The sequence below is a fragment of the Gekko japonicus genome, unplaced genomic scaffold, assembly GCF_001447785.1.
Source record: "Gekko japonicus isolate JY-2015 unplaced genomic scaffold, Gekko_japonicus_V1.1 scaffold1938, whole genome shotgun sequence".
Classification (NCBI taxonomy): Eukaryota; Metazoa; Chordata; class Lepidosauria; order Squamata; family Gekkonidae; genus Gekko; species Gekko japonicus.
In genome coordinates this window covers 299,651-312,417 of record NW_015168714.1, presented here as the reverse complement: position 1 = coordinate 312,417, position 12,767 = coordinate 299,651, and the positions used below count along the sequence as shown (strand labels likewise).

Here is a 12,767-nt window from a genome sequence, read left to right as displayed (position 1 = left end):
CACATTAGTCTGCATCAGCTTTGATGGACTTACACTGGAGTAACTCTGCTTCACTGCACTGCAAGTCTGAGAACCCTTGAGGTGAATTAATTTGTGAATTTGGGAGAGAGTGAAGATAGAAACAGCTCTTGCTGATTTTGGGGTGGTAGAAATTTCTACTACAGGAGCGTTTTAGCCCTCAGGTTATATTGAATCTGGAATGTCCAGTAAGTGTAGCTATTGTTGAAACAGCTACAGTCAGACTGGTAGAGTAGTATGACTTGTATCTTAGGCAGTGAGGGGGTGTCTAAAAATTGTCTGATCCTTTTGACTAGTGACAAAATGTCTGCATGCTAGCAAGAATCTCAGGGCTTACCTCTTTGAGTAGTTTAGGCACACTTGTCTTGAAAGTAGGCAATATTATTTAAAATACAAAAAATGTGCTGAACCTCCTTGCCAGTTATTATTTCCAGGGCAGTTTGCCCCTGAGGTTAGCCAGGCTCTGTTACTGGAGTTCAGCCTTTGGGAGAAACCAGGAGGGAGACTGGGCTGCAGGGAGCAAAATAGGAAGGATCAGTATCCTTCACCTGTGGTTCTCTTTCTCGCTAGATTCATCCTCACCTTTTGTATTAGACCTACTTGTGGCAGACTGGTATTCAAGTATGTGAATCAAATGGATTGTTTGGGCCATTGTTCCCTCTAAGCTGAGTTAGTGTGAGCTAGCTCACAGTTTTTTAGCCTCCGGCTCATACATTTTTGTCTTAGCTCAGGAAGGGTGCCTCCAGAGCAAACTCCTTTATGCAGGAGCCAAATCACTTGCTCACAACTTTAATGCCAGGAGCTCACAAAGTAGAATTTTTGCTCACAAGACTCCACAGCTTAGAGGGAACATTGGTTTGGGCCACCCTCTAAAGTGTTAGTTGGCCTCTCAAACTGTCATATAGTCCATCTTGAAGATTTCAGAGCAGTTCCAGTATTAATTTCTGCAATGACACTCTACATATTTTTAAGAATTTTCTGGTATTTGAATATGTAATGGCAGGCAGTTCCGAGATGCTTTCTTAAATACATGATTCATGTGTATAAACATTTAATAACTAAGCTGAATTACATTTTATAAATCACAATGTACAGCATAAAAATAGTTAATAATGAAACTTTACAACGTTTTCATTAGTTTCCAATTTTCAGGTTTACTGTCAGCTTTCAACCTGTAAGATGCGTTTCTCATCGTAGTTTTAATAGCTGGGAATGATGTGAAAAAATCATTGATACACATCAGTACTTCTAGTGAAGAAACTGCTATAGCAAAGGTGTTCTAGCTCTCTCATTCTCAGAAATGCTATTTTATTTTTCCTACATGACATTTTAATATTTGGGAGTAACTTGCTTTTGAAGTCTTCATAGCATTAAAATGACAAGGATACATGAAGGGGCATACTCTGTTAGGGTTTGTTTTTTTAAGAGCAGCTTTTGATGAGTAGGAACATCACTCAGTGATAGTCTTGTAGATGTTGTGAACAAAATATTTTGTTGCATTCTGTAGTTTGAGTTCATCTAGGTTTATGAGATTCTGGTGATACAAGTTATAGTATATCAAAAATGAATTTCCCGATTCAACAGTGTGTTCTTCCCCTAGTAGTATGCAAACTATATTTCCTTATTGTCACAGCATATATACTGTATCCAACACTTTGGAACCTATGCAAATGAAACAAATAACAACCCATAATACTCTAAAGAGCTACTTGTTTGCTGACTGATGTACACATTTGAATGTGTTATTATATAGGCCAGGGGCGGGGGTAGCGTATCGTTTAGTGATTTTTTAAAAAAATGTACTTAACCTTATTTGACTGACTGCTATGAAAACTGAAAAACTAAAAAAATGTACTTAACCTTGACTGACTGCTACGAAAACTGACTTAAGTTCAGTGTTGTGCAGAAACTAGATAAATATCGTTTGTGATTCACCCCCCATTAATTACTTGACTGATTTAATGATCTCTTGCCTAAATATGAAGGCGTTTTTGTCACCCTTGATGAGGACAAACTGAAATACAGGGAAAGACATGTTCTGTTCCTCATACTTTCCTTTTATTTATTTTATTGTCTTTCTATTTGAAGCAGATACTCAAATAGTTTGAAATGATTAAAAAAATCAGTAACTTTGATAGGACCTATTTTATTAAAACAACATGTAATACTCTCATTTTCAGACAAATTTGACCAATTTTGGGCCATAAACAGGAAACTCATGGAGTACCCTCCAGAAGATAGTGGATTTCGCTTCATCCCATTTAGAATATATCAGGTAAGCATAATTTTTGTAGAAATAAAAATAGTTATTAGATTTTGTTTTTTAAATGCTTGTTACCTTATAGGTTTAATTCCAGGTGCTCTAGTACAAGAATCTTGAGTTTAGTATCTTTTCCTTCTTGCCACACTTACGAGCTTTTGTGACTGTACACACTTTATGGGGCTTTCTAACTTTTCTTCCAGTTTAGTGTAGTGGTTAAGTGCATGGACTCTAATCTAGGAGAACCGGGTTTGATTCCCCACTTGCACCTGCTGGATGACCGTGGGCAAGCCATAGTTCTGGCACAGCTGTTCTTGAAAAAGAACAGTTTCTGTCAGAGCTCTCTCAGCCCCACCTACCTCACAGGGTGTCTGTTGTGGGGAGGGGAAGGGAAAGGAGTTTGTAAGCCGCACTGAGACTCCTCTGGGTAGTGAAGGGTGGGGTATAAATCCAATCTCCTCTTCTTCTTCTTTATGGAAAACATTGGACATTGTAATACCACTGTATTACAAAATCTTCATTAGCTTCCAGTTTGTTTGGGGTAAAAGTACCAGGTTTTGTCTCTGAAGCCCTCAGCTCTCTAATCTCAGCATATCTAAATGTGTATCTCTTCCCATGTGAACCTGCCCATTCTTAAAGGTTGGCATCAGAGGTCTTGGTACTGCTACTACTACTAATAATGATAATAATTGTATGGCATTGTGTGTAGAATAGCCAGGAGATCCTAAGATTGTCTGGCAGCCAGAAGTTCTAGCTCTTTAGTGTTATGCACCACTAGGTGGTGAGCTAGACTTGTTTTTAAGGCAAGAGACTGGTGGTTTTGCCATTGCCTGCCTCTGCATCACAACCCTGATATTCCTTGGCGGTAACCCTTCCAAATACTAGCCAAGGCTGACCCTGCTTAGCTTCAAAGATCTGATGAGATTGGGATATCCAGGTCAGGCCGGTCTTGGTACTGCTAGCAATAGAGATGAAGTGGATGGTAATTAGACACACAGTGCCTTTCTGGTTGGGGCACTTTCCCTGAAATACTTTTCCACAAGAGGTTCACCTTGTATCTTTGCTGTTACAAACTATTTTGCATGGCACTTAAATGCCATTTTTGTCTGGCTTTTGATTTTCTTTGTTTTGTATTTGCCTGTTTGAACTTTCATTGTGATTCTTCCTTCTGCCTTTGGTTAAATGGATGCTGATTTAATTGTTCTCTGTTTATTAAATATAAAGACACTGTCTTTCCCCAGAGTGTGGGCCCTAGATAGTATATAAGGTATATGTAAAACATGCACTAAAAAGTAACCCCTCCCCTATTCAAAACAACAATTAAAGCCTAAAACTGTATTTACAGTCCACAGAAACTACAATAAAAATAAGCAGAAAGCTCTCCTTGCCATCTTCTAAAGTAAGTGGAAGAGAGGGCTGTTGGCTCCTGGTAGCCTATCCCAGAGTATCTGGGCCTCTGTGGGAGGGAACTGTGAGAAGAATCTAGTGTAACAAATGATGTTGGTGCACAGGTTCGTAAAGGGAGAGGTGTCCTTCATGTTTGTGGGGTCTACAGCACCAGGAACACACTGAGTATGGAAAGTGAATGTTACATTTCTCTGCCTTTCCTGGGTTTTATGGCTGGTTTGTTAATTTTTTAATGGGTTTACAAGTGGGAGCCCATCAGCATGTTGTAGTGGTGCATTGCCTCTGCTTCTATTTTTCATAGCCACTTCTTCTTGCCTGCCTTCTGTCTTTTCAGCAGAAGTTGGGGCAGTAGGTGGGGAAGGAAGCAGGGAGGAAGTGCCTCAGCTGCTGCCTCTCAGCCACTGCAACCTGCACTCCTGCACAGAGGCAGGGACTAAGGAAAGGAAAGAAAAAAGCTGGACCACCTCCTCCCTCTCCCCCTCTTCCCAGCCACCGCCACTTGGCTGGTGGCTGTGGAAGAAAAGATTAGGGTTACCGAAGTCCTAAGCTCTTGTGGGGAAGGAGCTCTCCAGGAGTGTGGGAACGGGGCAATGTCACCATGCGCAGCGTCCCTGATGCAATGACATCATGAGGAAACAACATCATCATGCTGGGTATGTCACGTGACGATGCTCTGGTATTTTGGGCAAAACTATGGTAACCATAGAGTTTTGCCCCAAATACCAGAATGTCACCACACGACATCCCCGGAATGATGATGTCATTTCCACATGATGTCATCATGTTGGGGACGCCAGGTCGTGCATACGCCAGGTCGTGGCTGTTGAGGGCAGGGCTTCCCCTCACTGGCAAGCTGGCTGGCAGTGGGCAGGGGTCCATGAAATTGGGGGATCCCCCGCTCCCACCTGGGGGATGGCAGCCCTTGAAAGGATAACGCCACACTGTCTCCTCTACTTTCTGAACACTGCCACTGTGTTTTTGCCTGTCTAGTTTCTTTTCTGCTGGGCTGCAATGACACCAACAATCCACCTCCTTTTTCCCAACATCATAGTCCCTTTCTCCAGCTATCATAGTTTCCTGAGAATCATTTCCTTTACCTTATCTGTGCATGTAACAGAAAATGCTTGCCCACGTCAGGTATTTTTTGTAAATCCTTCAATTTTAAGAAGATGCTTAGAATTTTTCTGCAAAACTGGCAGTTCCTCTATATTTGCAATGAGAAATCACCATCTGAACGTGGCTGTATGATATGAATTTTTTTAATCCATATTTTTGGGCCATGTTAAGAATTAGCTATCATTGTATTTTACCTCAGGCAGGTTGCTGGAGAAGCAACATATGCATTTTCTAAATGAAAAAGACAATTTGTTTTTGTCTAAAGACAAGTCATTGTATTCTGAATTAACTGACATTTGTGAGGTCATTTTAAAGTCATCCCCACATAAAGTGCTTTCCAGTAATCGAGCCTTAATTTTACAGTAGCATAGATCAGCTGAACCTAGAAGTGTACCTGCCAGTAGAATATCACACCACCCAAAGTGGCCACACATCTTTCCTTAACTATCAGCCCTTCCAACCAGCCTTTCCAGTGTCTGAATTCAGCATCAGCTTGTTCCACGTTAGTCACTTGACCACAACATCTAGGCATCAACTTATGTGCTTGCATTATAGTATTTCTTAATAGATTGCTCTTTCATTCTTAATCTTTTGGTGGACTCTTAGTTTATTTCATGGTTTTATTGATAGAAATTGCTTTGAACAATTTATTTGTGGAATAGCGGGGTATAAATATTCTTTATAAATTACGTATTGATCCAGATTTTCTCTTCTTGTAAAGAATGTGTGAAAATGTGTGAAAATAAATGATATAATGTAATTTAATGTGCAATATAAATTGACGTATGAGCAGATGGTGTTCAAGTGTAAAAAGTGGTAGTAAAATTGATCACAGGCATCTGCAGTAGATGCTGTCATTTCACATATGTCTCTTGGAGTTCTAAGAGTATTCAGCTTCATATCTTTTCACTGACCACTGTCCAAAACAGTCTAGCTTTTACGCAAGAGTTGTTGAAAACGAAACTTTCTTTATGCTTTGTAAGGATAGTCACTGCTTCAGAATAGCACTCTATTTCCAACTGTCCCAGAACCCAATGATACGACTCTCTGTTAGGGGTGTGCATTCAGCAGAAGCCAAGCCGAATATATACCCAAATGCCTCATCAGCATTATTTGGGCATATATACAATCAAATACGATTCTCCGATGTGTATTTCGCAGCTGAATTAGAGAATCCAATTCCCAAATATATTTGGCTCCATTATACCCTATGGGGCCATTGTTGTCAGTGGCAAATCCCTCCTAGGGTAAATTCAGGGGCCTGGAGGGGGAAGTGGTTTGAGGTGGAGGCACCGAATTTGCAATGTAGCTGCTGGAGCCTCTCCCCAAAAGAACCCCCAAGTCTCAAAACGATTGGACCAGGGGGTCCAATTCTAGGGGCACCCAAAAAGGGTGCCCCCATCCCACCATTGTTTCCAATGGTGGGGAAAATAGCAAAAGTCCAGCAGAGAAGAGATTCTCCCAAAGTATCTCTACAGTCGAAAGTGACATTTTTTTTGGGGGGGGGGGTATTGTTTGCTAGGCCAGCAGCAGAACCAGTGCAGTGTACCTTACAGAACCAGTGCCACTGTGGCTCTGCCAAGAAACCAACAGGACTAAGATCAAATGTGCGAATCTCTGAAATGCAAACTGAGGGGTGGCATTTTTGTAAGGATAGCAGAAACAGTGCACTGTTAGTGGCCAGCAGCAGAACCCAACCAGTGCCAACCTACTAGTGTCCAATGGCAGCACCCTGTGCCATTGTGGCAAAAGCCAGCCCCACAAGTCTGATGTCATGCACAGCCACAGAACCACAGTGCAAGCAAGGGGGAGGGGGGTTGCAAGGACAGCAAAAGCAGCACAACAGTGCCCATCAGCACAATCCAGTGCTATAATATGACAGTGCCAAGAAACCTACAGGACTAAGGTCAAATGTGAGAATCTCTAAAGCACAAACTGAGGGGTGGGATTTCTGCAACTACCCACTTTGGGTGCCCCTAGAATTGGACCCTCTTCAGGGTTCTTTTGGAGAGATGCTCTGGCAGCTACACTGCAAATTTGGTGCCTCCAGCTCAAACCCCCTCCCATCCAGGCCCCTGAATATACCCTAGGAGAGATTTGCCATTGACTCCAATTGCCCCATTTGGTATAATGGAGCTGAATATATTCAGGAATCCCAAATATTTCTCGAATAGGGTATCCATACTGATCTTGGTATTTTGGAATATTGGGTTATACCGAATATATTCAAATCAGAGAATCCCGAATCTGAATAATACTGAATATTTTTTCTTTGCACATCCTTACTCTCTATACTTCAGAACTACAGTTGTAGGTTTGGTCTGTTCACTCTGTCATTGCTGCAGGCTGTTTAGCTTAGATGTATATTAAGGTTATCAAAGAGTACCAGTAACTTGAATAAACCATAAAACATTTTTGGGTGGCATTTTGAAGGAGGTTGGTAATAACTTTATAAGCACTCTGTGTGGGAGACTCAGTCTAAACAGTTGCCATAGTTTATCTATAGGCCTGGAAATACTGTTGCTCTTAATCATATAGGAGGTTGGGAAAGTTACATTTGTTCTTTACATCATACCTTGCCAAATGAAAGGATGTGAGGAAGACATGGGCTGTTGCCCACATATCATTAGGAAAATTGTCCCCAAACTGTGACCAAAATCTTTTTTGGCATCATTGTCTAGACAAAATTGTAATAAACCTTACTACATAAAAATAAATACATTTAGCTTCATTCCAGATGTGTGTGTAATTCTAATGGCTGCCCTTAATTCAACCACAGTCTGTGAGACATTCATAGTATTTAGGTTAAGTATTACTGACATTACTTTGATACTGTTAGACATAATGATAACATGGCTAAATAACAGACCATGAGAACTAAAGGTTTCCGCTATGGGTGTGCTACATGTGTATTCGTTTCAGTTTTTTAAGAACTATGTAATGATCAACTTTCAAAAGAACAACAGAGCTTCAAAGTTCAATAGAGCCAACTTTAAAAAATATCCACACTTTTCAAGTTAAAATGGCTGGCTATAGATTAACCTTTATAGATCATGTTTCCAGTTACTGGCAGTATAGGGTGGGTATTCCATTGCAATTATTGAACTAAAAATTCTTCAGTTTGCAAGAGTACATCTTGTTCATTAAAAACTTTTAAATGTACTTTACATCAGTTTCTTGGGAATCAAAAGCCATAACTGATCCAGAATTTTTCATGAATACAGGTTGAAGACATTGCAAATAGGATTGCCATCACTGAAACAATTGTGGTCTTTAGCTTGGCCCATGCTTCACAAGGCAGGTTAAGGTAGGAGGGAAGCTAGTTTTGATTGTATGCAACTATGTTTTAAGGAGAGTAGGGGTAAATAGGATTTCTCAAGTGTCAGGCGGTTTTCACACTATCTTCAAACTGTCTTAATTTGTTAGTGGCAATTCAGATTGCTGGCTTGTCATCGAAGGGGAAAGGCTGTGTAGGTTTTGCCACACAAGGGGTGCCCCTTTTGGGGATCTCTCCCTTCCCACACACCCCTCCTTTCCTTCTGCTCCTTTCAGCCCTGGAGCAGGCAAGGCATTTAACTGACTGCCATCACTCTGGTTCTTGAGCTTTACTGGAGGGAGCCCAGACCACCTTCCCTACCTGCCCCCCCCCCCGAAAACTCCTTTTTCAGTCAGGGCATGCCTGACTGTAACACTTATGGAAACAAAAGAACAGTTATAAAAATGAGGCAAAATTAATACAGGGACACTACAACTACGCAGGACAAAACTCACACAGAATAGAAGCTGGCTGGAAAACAACAAAATTCTCTAATGTGACTGCCTTAGTAAGTTCCTGTTTCTATTTCAATACCTGATCCAGTAGGCCAGACTCATCCCACTGTGGGGCAAAGGATCCACTCCCTCCAAAGACATCTTCACTACTGCTCAGCTTCAGGGAATGAACACCCTCCCACCCTGCACAGATCCTTGTATGCTTTCTGTCCATATTCTAACTCCACACCAGTGATTGGCTTCTGCTTTCCCTCCATTTCCCCCCTGCCCTATCATAAGGCTTGGAGGGTGCATGGGAACTTTAGGCCTATAGGAAAATTTACACAAAGGCCTCAGGACTTTTGTGGATGAAAGGTTTCCATGAGGCCTACAGGCCTCTCATTCTTCTCAGACTGGTACTTGCCAAACTCTTTTGTGTATTGTGGTTTTATTTAAAACCATGCATTTTTAATAATTAATAATTTCTGGGGAAATGCAGATTGCAAAAGTAGAGGTTTCAAGTGGGATTTCTTGTCCTGTGATGTTTCACTATGTTGATTCTGTCAGAAATTTACTTGAAAGAACTGCTTAGATTAAGGTTATTGACTGTCTTACTAAGGAGAAAATTAAGGAAACTGACTGTCCATGTGGAGTGGTGGAAGTTGTAGGCGTTAACCCAATGCTATTTTGCTCTCGTTTTCAGTAAAGGGCATTTGCTGTGCTTCAATTTTTGCCTTGTTACTGTAAATCTGTAAATACTGTAAAACTGATTCTCTTCATATCAACGATTAGAAATAAAGTTATGTTGTTTTTTTCAAAATCAAAATTTTTGCACTCATTGACATGGCCTTTTGATGGACATTATTTGGAGCTATTTGGAACACATTTAACTATATAAGCAATTTGGAACACATTTAACTGTATAAGTTTGTCATTCCATGTTTCTTTTTCTTAGCACCCCCATCATCAATAGATGTTGAGAAGTATTAGAGTTAATTTGGTCACTGGAGATTGTAGTACCCACTCAATGGGCAAAGTATCCCTTTGGTGTTGCAAATTTATTCAGGGAAAATCATGAATTAGCTTTTGTATGGGGTACCTATATGGATTCAGGCATTTAAACCAGTATTTAATCAATTTAGTCATCTCTTCCTCATATTTTTTTGGTATGTCCAGATGTGAAGCTCTAGGTAAAACGTTGATGAAGCTATTGCTGTTTATGACTCCGGTTGCAAAAACAGTAAAGATAGTAAATAAATAAGAAGCCGCACGTGAATCAACTGGCAACTTTTGCTTGGTCTGTTACCTTGAAATTTAGGTTTTCCTTTGTCTAAATCTCTTCTTACTCTTTTGAAATGGCTTCAATCTGATACTTTTGTGACTTCTTGCAGCTTGGTAGTGTATATTAAAAAAATGATTTGGGTTTTGTTACTTTATTTTCCAGAGACTAGGCTTAAAGAAGGCTGTATTTTAGTGACAAGCCATTTTGAATTATTGGATTGGCAACTTCTCCTGTGAGAAACTAGCTTTGTCTCTTCAGTCCCTTTTGTTGGCAGGAATTGCTTGCATTTTCCTACAGTTCCTGTTTATCACTTCTCTTTTTTTCTAACACATTTTAATATGTACCCGCTGCTGAGCTGTATGGTAGATTGTATCGTACTTCACACACTCAGAGGCTCTTCCCCTCTGAGATTCAGTTGCCAGAAACCATTATACAGTCTTTCTTTTCATTGCTTTTTTGTGGGGTTTACAATAAGCTTCTCTGATTACCCCTTTTATTGTCACTTTTTCAAATTGTTCCTATGATGATCATCTCTTAAATCTCCTGCCACTTAGTGGTAGGAATGTCACTCATGCTGTTTTCTGCAGCTTTTAAAAATTGCAGAAACATTTTTAATCGGTAGAGTTTTAAGTTTCAGGTAGATTATCCTTCTTTAAGCTACTAGGAGATTATTTTGAACATTTTCAAACTAAATTTAGTTTTATTGTATTTTATGTATTATAACTTTATTTGGTAATATTTTAAATCTCTTGGGCTTTTAGCCCGCTTAACCTTTTGGAAGCTCTGGTGTTAATTGTGCTCTGTAGACACCCCTCAGCAGGACATTCTGATAGGTGTCAACCAGCTCTTGAGGTGAAAGATTGTAGTGTAAGAAATGAAGTGAGACATATGTACTTTTTTGTCTCTCTACTGAAGGACCTCTCTCTAGACCACATTGGTGGTTCTCTGCCCTCAGGTGCTAGGATCACCAGGCTGCTTAATGTGCTCACTCTGGAGCAGGCCACATAGAACTGTCCATTTAAGGAATAGTTATCTGTTAAGTCAACTCCTGCCACGTTCTACGAAAGTGATGGCCTCTCTACTTGTGTTTCTGGATTGTTTTGCTCATATGGAGACTGTGTTGTTCTGAGCACCTCAGGGTGATCTTGCTGGTACTTGGCCTCTGCAACTCAGTGCACTGCAGGTGTACTGTGTGCAAATGTCTTTGCCGCATTCCTAAGTTGCCTCCTCCTTTTAGTGGCTCGACATTTGCCAGGAGCTTTCTTGGGGGCAGTGAGAGGTGGGAGGGGTAGTTGGTGTGAGGGAGTGGTGATGTGGTGGACATTTCTTCAGGTTCATGAGGGAGGCACGCATTGAAATGGTTCCTAGAAATGTCTTTTACTATCTCCCATAAACATTCATACCCTGGACCTGCTCCTACACCTGACAGACAGCGGCCTGTGGTGTTGGGGGGGATTGTATTTAAAGGCATCGGGGAGGCTGGGCCAGCAGCAGTGATAATGAAATCCTGCTGAGCAAACCTCCCCAGCGGCTGCAAGCATCCCACCTCCTCTCTTACACCTGACAGGCAGCTGCCTGTCCAGTATAGGATGGGGAGGGGGGAGGAGTATTAGATGCCACTTTGGAGGCAGGGCTGGCAGGATCACTAAAGCATTACTGCTGGGGCAGGCTCCCTCGTGGCTTTAAGCACCCTGCAACCGCTGTTGCACCTGACAGACAACCACCTGTTAGGTGTAGGAGGTGGGGGGAGTCTGTTGGAAGCCATCCCACCTCCTCTCCTATACCTGACAGGCAACTGCCTGTCCAGTGTAGGAGGGGGAAGGCGAGGAGTATTAGAAGCCACTGTGGAGGCACGGCTGGCAGGATCACTAAGGCGTTACTGCTGGGGCAGGCTCCCTCGTGGCTTTAAGCACCCTGCAACTGCTGCTGCACCTGACAGACAATTGCCTGTTAGGTATAGGAGGTGGGGAGAGTGTGTTGGAAGCCATTCCACCTCCTCTCCTACACCTGACAGGCAGCTGCCTGTCCAGTGTAGGAGGGGGAGGAGTATTAGAAGCCACTATGGAGGTGGGGCTGCACCTGACAGACAACTGTCTGTTAGGTGTAGGGGGGGGAGTGTGTTGGAAGCCATCAGAGAGGCTGGGCCAGCAGCTTTGCTTCACCTCACAAGTGGTTCTTGGCCACCCCTGATTTCCTCAACTGTCATTAGCTCTCTGCAGTCCCCTGTAACTGTTGGGTTTTTTTTACCTCAGAACACTGAGCTCTGCAGCTGACCAATCAGAGAGTGGGGGGTGAAGAGAGGCAGCAGCCTGGGAGCCACATAGGAATCAATGGGGGGAGCACATTTCCCCCCTTTTGACCCACTTAGGGGTCGAATTTCTTCTTAGCGAGCACCTACGCCACGATAGGAGTGCTCTCCCCAAATTTGGTGTCTCTAGGTCCAGTGGTTTGGCCTGAGCGTTGATTTTACAGTGAGGGGACCTTTTTTTGGCCCCCCGTAGGGGATTTTTTAATTTGCATTTTCTAAAAACTACAACAAAATAAGGGAAGGGATCTACAAACTATGGAAAAAGAAAGGAAAACCCACTAAAAACCCAAGAATTGGAGGTTATTACATCGCTCATAAAGTCTTAGCTTAGCCGTAAAAATTCCTTTTCATAACATTGTGAGTGGTATATCATCATCCTTAATTACAAAAACAAACCATCAACATTGACTATGCAGAGAGTTTCCAAGAAGAATTGCTAAATAGTTTAAACAATTTAAACATAAATTTCTAAGAACAGCGGCATCTCATTTTACAATTATTTTCCCATCTCCCTTCAGAGCAGCTTAATATTAATAGTTCTCGATAGGTAAAATAAAGCCAATTTTCCTTCCAGAGCTAAATGCTTCTTTCTTCTTAAATGAATTCCCTGTGGCATTATCCTGCTG

At 41.7% G+C, this 12,767-nt stretch overlaps 1 protein-coding gene across 1 annotated transcript in view; it reads left to right on the top strand.

Annotated features, from left to right (window-relative positions):
• Positions 1–12,767, top strand: part of ATG5 (autophagy related 5) — a 40,655-nt gene that overhangs the window by 19,287 nt on the left and 8,601 nt on the right. The window contains exon 6 of the mRNA XM_015415561.1: positions 2,199–2,293. Coding sequence (XP_015271047.1) covers positions 2,199–2,293 — 95 coding nt within the window. The remainder of the gene's footprint in view (positions 1–2,198; positions 2,294–12,767) is intronic.